The sequence below is a fragment of the Periophthalmus magnuspinnatus genome, chromosome 16, assembly GCF_009829125.3.
Source record: "Periophthalmus magnuspinnatus isolate fPerMag1 chromosome 16, fPerMag1.2.pri, whole genome shotgun sequence".
Taxonomy (NCBI): domain Eukaryota; kingdom Metazoa; phylum Chordata; class Actinopteri; order Gobiiformes; family Gobiidae; genus Periophthalmus; species Periophthalmus magnuspinnatus.
The window spans coordinates 12,487,625-12,496,257 of NC_047141.1; the positions used below are offsets into that span (position 1 = coordinate 12,487,625).

The 8,633-nt window shown below is 38.9% G+C and overlaps 1 protein-coding gene across 2 annotated transcripts in view; it reads right to left on the minus strand.

The window, feature by feature from the left end:
* Window positions 1-8,626, minus strand: part of LOC117383989 (protein argonaute-3) — a 43,336-nt gene extending 34,710 nt beyond the window's left edge. For both annotated transcript variants that reach the window (XM_055228167.1, XM_033981246.2), the window contains exon 1: window positions 7,921-8,626. In XM_055228167.1, the coding sequence (XP_055084142.1) occupies window positions 7,921-7,939 (19 nt within the window). In that variant the 5' untranslated portion in view covers window positions 7,940-8,626. The remainder of the gene's footprint in view (window positions 1-7,920) is intronic.
* Window positions 8,627-8,633: the final 7 nt, after the last annotated feature.

The following is an 8,633-nucleotide window of genomic DNA, read 5'->3' on the forward strand; positions in this document are numbered from 1 at the left end:
TTTGTGTACAAGTAATTCCAAGTTTATCCCATCTTAGATGCAAACCTTTCTGGTGGAGGGTCACCCACCTGCTTTGCTTTGCCTTTAATGCTCCACAGTATGGCATTAAACTAATTCCATGAAGCAAGCAGGTGATGCCACCAGGCCAGCTAAGAGGTCAGATTTGTAGAGAGGTGAATATGCTCACAGTAAGACCGCATATTTCTAAAGGTATTTGTTAAATTTCAGGCGTTTAATGTCATACTGTGGAAGCAATAAAATTTCCATTGAGAGAAGCAGGTGGCAGACCCCCACCTGAAAAATTACATAGTGCATCTTTAAGCCATCATTCCCCATCATTTGCCTTTTGTTAATATTGATAATGTCACTTAAAGAGCAGATGCATTCTTGTGGCTTTAATTCCCTTTAAAAGATTTAAACCATCCACCATCATCAGTCACCTCGGAATTATTATTTCACATTTTCTCATTTTAAATAATACTACATTTGGAAAAGACTTAGGCATTTAGACATTTAGGCATTGATGCTCTCTGGAGGTGGTTTATGGACTGGATTTTTACCTGTGATGCAACAATCCAGGCAAAATGCAAACAAAGCATTTTGAACACTCAGAGAAGATGACTTTGGATTAATGCATTAATGAAACGTGCATGAATGAAGCAAAATACAACTCCAGGTATGTTTTGATCAGGGAACAACAATCTACATGGTTAAAAGGCACAAAAAGTTAAATTTGCATTGACTTATTGACTATTATATCAATGTTGTGCCCTGTAATGCAGTTGAACCCTTACACAAGAGCAAGACAGTCATTTAAAGGGTACCCTGTTATCACCTCCTATTCAATGCAGGTCACAAACTGTAATCAATGCTTCTCTTGGCAGGAAAGGTTAATTATCTGATAGTTGTACTTACTTATACAATACAGATAAATATGCACAGACTGCACTCAATACCATGGTACACCAAATGGCTCTATCATGTTTGATTGCAACACATGAAACAAAATGAGAAAGTAGGACGGTCAAGCTATTAAACTACTTGGGCATTATATGGTGTACAACATTAGAATCCTCAGTATATTGCTTTTCGTTTCAGGCAACATCACTCAACTCTACTCCACAAATGTTTTCTGGTGAAATATAACGACATGGCACAGCAACATTTTTTGGATTAAAGGAGCAATATGTAACTTTTCTGGTAGAGGATCCGCCACATGCTTGACTCCATGGAGATGTTATTACTATGCCTGGAATGTTTCATGGGCCAAATTACAGGTCAGATCAGTGAAGAGGCAATCCCACTCAAAGTAAGAATGCTTGTATTTTGTAGCAATAAAAACAGCTGTAATGGAACTAATTCTAGCCAGATAAAGATTAATGCCATACTGTGAAACATTCATAACAAGCATGTGGCAGAGCCTCCAGTGAAAAAGTTACATATTACACTTTTAGTCCCAAGTTTGAGCTTCACTTTTTTTTAGAGAATTTAATTGAGGATGGTGAAACAAACAAGCTACTGCTGTCTGTCCCTCAGTGGGCCTCTACAAGTGAAAACACAGAACTCCATGTATCCAAGTCTTTGGCCCTCCCCTTCTCACACACACTCGCACGCACACACACAAGGGGTGGAGGGGGTGTGGCCTGGCTGCTGTGACACATCAGCCCCATCCTCCCACCCACCACACAATCCTATGACTTTTTAACCCTCCTCCTGACTCCTCACATGCGTCATCCATCATCATCATCAGGAGCCAATATGGAGTACTAAAATAAGTACGCCGATTGTCCAAAATACTGTGGCAGACATGATGGTAACGTGACAAACTTACAAATACTATAACAAGAGGCCGTGTAATAGAAATTGTATGAAGTTTAAAAATGTGACCACTTGCAAAATGTGTTGATTTTTATGCCAACAACGATAACAAAACCACTTAGGAATATAATAGTAATTTTCAACAGAAATGAACAGTGTGGCCTTACGCAATTACTGATATAGAGCTACACAATGACAAAACTCTTCAGGAAAAGTAGTTTTACTATGTTGTCAATTTATATAACCTTTGTCAATACAATTGCTATTCAGAGGACATCATAAAATTCTATAGGACAATGATATTTAATACAGATCGAGATAAAATGAATATTGTTAAAATGCTAATTTGGTTGTAAAATGGTGAATACTTGGGTCTAGTCAGTAATAGAAAATGTACAACAATTAAATTAAATTAAAGTAAATTTACCTTTTAGATATTTTATGACAAAGTACAACATTATGTATAGGGAAATCTGTCTCTTGCCCCGTATCTGGTACTACGACTTCATCACATACAATCTGAAAACTACTAATACTTGTTCAAATGTGTATCCTGAAGTATATGAAAACTAAACTGTACAAATATTTATAGACAACATAATGCCTTAATTTCACTGCAGTAGACTTCGGCAAATAAAACTGAAAACATTTTCAACCTAAACAACCCTACATAGACTCAACACGGTACGTTCTCCATGGAAACCTAAAACAATATGGCAATAATGGAGGCTTATGGTCCGATGAAGATGTGTGCCGAGTGGTATGGGAAAAGACTACAAATCAAGCACTTGGACCTCCCCAGAAGCTCACTACAAAGTCCTCATAGACCCGCACTATTAGGACAATGACAATGGAGGGTTTCCCAGTGGGGCACGGCGAGGGGGGACAGAGAGGGGGAGGAGGGGGAGGCAGAGGCGGTCACCCAGGGGAGCGGGGGGGCATCTGTCTGTGAATCCAAAAAAAGAGCGGGAAAGGACAACACAACAACCGAGAGGGACAGAGGGAGCAATCTGAAAGTAATGCGTACTACACACTAGCACTTTAGACTTCAGTTGTTTAGTCATTCGATTCGATGGCATCTTAGTCCATCAGTTCTTTAATATGTAAACTAGAGCTGCAGCAATTAATTGACTAATCGTGTATAGTCACCTATAAGAATAATCAAATAAGATAGGGGCTTTATTAAATTAAAATGTGAAAAACTATAGCAACAGTTTGTACTTCACTTATGGTTCAAAATAGTACAGCTTTAAGGTTTAGAGAATTTCAAGTTCAAAACAAGTTTGTGGAAGAGTTCTTTGTGCTTCTGAGTATGAACATTAGAGCATTTGGCATCACTTGCTTGTCTCCATGGAACTAAGTTATATGAACACATTTGTGGGCCTTGCAATAGATTTAAAAATTGTAATATTGGTATCAGCAAATACTGGTTATCAGCTAGAGCAGCAAAACAAGCATCACCCCAAGAAAGAACCATACAACTGCCTATTTTTTTCTTTTATTTGTAACATCTGTTGACAGATTTTTAAATGAGACTGGGGCCGGTGTGTTCAGTGTCAGTGCTCGGATATATAACATTAGTAAGAGAGTTATAGTTAGCTGCAGATTGCATTAGAAAAACATTTAATCCCAACTAACGGCTACAGGGCAGGAAGACAACATTACAACATTGCCAATTTTTAAGCCAAGCAGGTCACAACTACAGACCTTAAGAAGCTGGGTAAAATAAAACAAAATTAAGTCCCCATTATGAACTTGAAAACGAAACGGAAGGGCCACTACTTCAAATGAAAGTTATGTTTTCAATACACAATAATTACAGTTCTGAATGAGCAACAGAACTACCCGGGCTTTTCAGATGAGTCATTTCCTTCTGACTGATAATACCACCTGGTCCCTGAATCGAGAAAGCAGACCGAAGGAGGGGGCACTCACAACGCTCTACTGTATCGGGCAACATTTTTATATTCCCGTAAACACGAAAACAAGTCTACAACTTCACGAAAACCGCAATAATGCAATACCGCGGTATGATCAAACACACCACACAAGGGCTCAATTGACCACAGTAACCACATTTTGCATTTTAATGATTTAATGCTCCTTTAATATATCTGACACGTGCACATAGTGTTAATATAATATATATAGAAATAACCCTATGTAACAATACCTTTAAATATCTTGATTTCATTCTATTGACATCTCTGGCAGTTTACAGGGAAGTTAATAGACAGTTTCTAAGGACACAGAGAGCCTATTCGCATTTTCTCATGCCACACTCCGGGTCAGCATATAGAGCTCCTACAGGCAGCAGCTAGTGATATTGTATACAATTATGAACGCACAAGACCTCATGTGAAGGCTCAGAACCTCCAGAATCATATCAAATATTTTATGAATAAATCAGCTTTACATTCATTAACTTATTTGATTTGAACAAGACTGCTTCAAATCTGGGGACACAATTAGGTCTTGTTCCTAGAAAGCAAAATCTTACATAGGGTTCCTTTAAATGGTAAGGTTGTCTAAAGACAAAAAAAAAACCTAAACAAAATAAAAAAACAAAAAATAGCTGTTGAAAAATTGGAAAAAAAAATAAAAATCTATAAATCTATAGTATAGGACAAAATTGTGCTAAAAATTCATTCTATTGTGTCAAAATAATGGCATCTCAAAATAATGGCGTCTCAAAATAATGGCGTCTTTTGTTATTGTGGTCTCAAAAGCAGTATAGCATGGTCAAACACATTTATTTTGTACCTTTCCATTGCCACTGGGCTCTCAAAGTGCTTTACATCACAAGCGCCCACACACTGATACATCTGTGGACAAAAACACTGGATGATTCTGACGTTTTGCCTGTATTATGCTTTGCTATATGCATACAGGATGAATCTTACCAACTGTGTACTGCATAACAATAGATCACCACTTTTGGCATATGTTAAGTTAAAATAGTACCTTCATTTACTAGTCAAACTCTGTCAAAATTTAAAAAAAAAACTTAACAGAGATGAAACTAAGACATTCAACTTGCAATATATTTATTTTTCTTGCAATATTGATTACTGCATTATCCAACATTGCAACGTTGATACTTTTGCAATATATTTTGCAGCCCTACTAAGGAACACAGAACAAAATGGTAAAAAATAATATCTAAATGTTTGAAATGTGATCCTTTCTGACCCAAACTTGCACACCTGCTGCATGGGACAGGTTTACTCTGTAAAGTTACACAGTGTGGGAGGAAATAAAAAAAAAAAAAAAAACTACTCTAGTGCTAATGAGAACACAGAGGAAGATGAGGAGGAAGAGGAGGAAGAAAAGGAGGATGTGATCCCAACTTACTGCTGGATCAAATGTCAGTGGCCGACAAGAGCATGTAAGATGAAGTAATGCTATAGTAAATAAAAATATTCTTCCAATCACCCAAACAGAAATGTGTTTTATACGTGCAGAGGTCAGATATGTAAAGGTCATCTTGGGGTCAAAAGCCAACAACTCTAGAAGCCAATGGTACGGTACAATGTAGGGCTGCCAAAAGAATAGAAAATCTGATACTACGCAATTCTTAAGCTGTTTATTTATTTTTTTAATGACTGATGTTGATGACTTGTTTTACTACAAAGTGGATACATGAGCTGTGGTCATGTTTTGTGTGATGGAAACAAAATATCTGCCTCTATAAAGAGATTTAAGGCCTATATGCTAAAATCTGCAAATATCAGCCAACTGATATCGGTCGAACTCTAATTTAGATTTGATTGCAATATATTGTGCAGCCCTAAGAATGGCTCACCCCAAGTTCCTTTTTAACAACAGACAGTTTTTAGATCTGTGCCGAATCCGCTTTCGTGAGCCATGCAGGACTCAGATCTGTTCTGTGGATCTGCACCAGTTTATAAATAATTGTTTGAGATTTGGTTAGTGAGGATTGCCTGATCGTAGCCTGTTTGGACAGTGTAATCGAGATATCTGGGTCAGCTAACTGCACTTTTGATGAAGTGATACACATTTACTGTAGCCTACTATCACAGCTAAAGTAGCAATGTTTAATATTGTGGTGAAAAATTTTACAGAGTATTATTGTGAATTCTCTGTGCCAACGCAAACTTGGACACCAGTAGCACAGCACAGTAGCTAGAAGATGCTATCCTGGAGAGCAGTTCTTGACGGCTTTGTCTGGCCTCAGTAATCCTGAGCCCCATGTCCAAATGTCTTACATGGAGTTCAACTCTATTGTAAAAATAATTATCTTACATAATTTGTTGTTTAAATTTACATTTGGAATGTTCAGAGATTTAAATAAACAGCCAATTTTGTATTTAAGAAAGAGGTGTGCGAGGTATAGGTCTATGTATTGTGTAAGAAGTTTGACTTCAGATTCCACATTCATCTCTCTTTACTTCATTGTTCTGCTTGTGGCTCCTGATCTCCTTATGCTGGGCATCCTGAGAGCATTCTGAACTAATTCTAGGACAACCCTCTGCACCAGTATGTGGTACAAATAAAATATCAGATATTATTTCTTTGCATTCATTGGAAGGCATAATGTGTAATATGTGCAAGTTTTTTAGCCAGAAATCCTACAAGTTCAGAACTGAGGCGGCTGCCGTATAGGCTGTATTCTGAGGATGCTACCACATCCTCAAAATGCTCCCTGTATAGGCGTGTGTTCATTTGCCTATGTTCCCTAATTCTGTAGACTTGCTTTGTCAAACCTGTAATTGTGTTTCTGATTTATTCTTTTTGTACCCCCTGAACACATGCGACTCAAAAGTGAGACATGTCTGTGCTGTGCTATGGATTTACTGAGAAACCTGGAACCTGTAATGAGAATCTTAGAACTTTTATAAAGAATTAAGATACTGATCATAAGGGGCAGGTCAGTCACATTCTCTTGTGTTATGCATGGTCATCTTAATTTATGATAATGATACTGACCAGTGCACTCCATATTTTTGCCTTGATAATGATGCAACAACCAACTGGCAAAATGCTATTCACAAATTTGCCATGACTCCTTTTCTATGATGCAAGAGTTATATTATATTTATAACTACGTTCTGATAACTTTTTACCATTAGGTACAAGAGAATCTGAATTAAGAAAATGCAAAAACTTAACTTTAAATCACATTTTACCCCATCTATTCATTTTTTGCTATGATAAAAACAGATTTTTATAATACAAATGTGTGAGTTCTGATTTACAATGGCCTATTTATTGAAAATGGATGTAATCAAATAAGGTGTTTTATATGTGTATGTGCTATTTTTATAAAGCTGGTGTGCATCTGTTCTGCGCATCTATGTGAGATAGTGGTTAACATGATGCAGCTCAGATCTGCTCCTGCTCCATCTAGATCTGTAATACAGATCCATGCCAGTATTGGGCCGTTGGAAATGGGGACCCCGGGCAAGACAGGTTTAAGGGGTCCGGGCCAAATGCACATGGCACAAATGTATTTTGCTGTCTGAGACACCACAGAATCTTGATTAAACAGTGTGGGTGGGCTTCTCACTGATAATACAGGGGAATACCGGGGCATCTGCTAGTGGCAACAGAAGCCCACACACCTGCCTAATGGTGAAGAGGAATTTACAAAGCGATCAAGAACCCTCTGGGAAATTACCCAGACTTTAGTAATTACAAATCCTCAGTATCAAATAGAGAGCTGAAGTCATTGTTGCATAGAAAGACTGTTAAACCGTCTCAATCCTGACTCATGCATTGTACATTTTACCATTTCTGTCACAGTAGAGCAGCTTTTCTCTGCAATGCCCCACTGATTTGTAGTTTCTTACAGCAACTATTTAAATAAACATGGACCATGAACTATAACATCAGGCAGGTCGACCATTAATTCCATTCCACTCCACGCAAAGCTATAACATTTCCATGGAGACAAGCAGGTAGCAGACCACCACCCACAAGAAAAGTTACACAGTTGCTACGAATCGTTAATCTTGGCACCAAAATGACACCGTAACACGTCTAACTAACAAATATGTGACATGTTTGGTTAGTAATCTGTATAGAAAAGGAGTGTGATGCTGTCGTAAACGTGTCGTCAGTGCGTAACGGCGGATTTACCTGTAGTTCCGATTTCCATTCATGAGGTCTGTGCCCGGTTCACTCCCGGCTCACACTTGTCAAATATCTTGCACTCTGCCTCCGTTCAACCTTCGGCTTAACGCCCTCTTGCCCCCTGCTCTCTCTCTGTTCCCCCCTCGTCGGTAGCGGTGGTAACGGTGTAGCTTCACCGGTTGGGGCTGTTCCGCGTCCCCACTTTTACGCACGTATCCAGTGGGGGAGCAAGTGCCACGGCTGCGGCTACTGGCAGCTAGTTAGCCCCGTTAGCTCGCTAGCCCAGGATTAGAAAGTGTCTGGAGTAGAACTGAGGTGCTGTCAGGATATCATCACAGCGGCTTCAGTTGGTTCAGATGAATAACTAGCAAAAACCGGTGCGTAAAATGAACGACATAAATTCGTGTCGACGGTAAAGGCAAGCGACAGTCGGGTTAGCGCCGTCGGTAATTAGCTTCTACTGGCTCCGCTGGTGGATATAGTTCTTCTGACAGACGGTAGGTAGTTTAGTGGCGTTAAAAACAACCCGTGACACGATTCGGTTTATGTAGCAGCATATCCAAAACGACACCTTAGTCTGTAGACGTTGTTTTAGTAGAAAAATAAAGCTGTCAACTCCAGGGAGAATGCGCCGACAAGAGTTCGAATTTTCGGTCTGGATGACAGATCAACTCTGCGGAGCTAAATATGGTGAAGTTGCATCGCTGACACCGACAGGA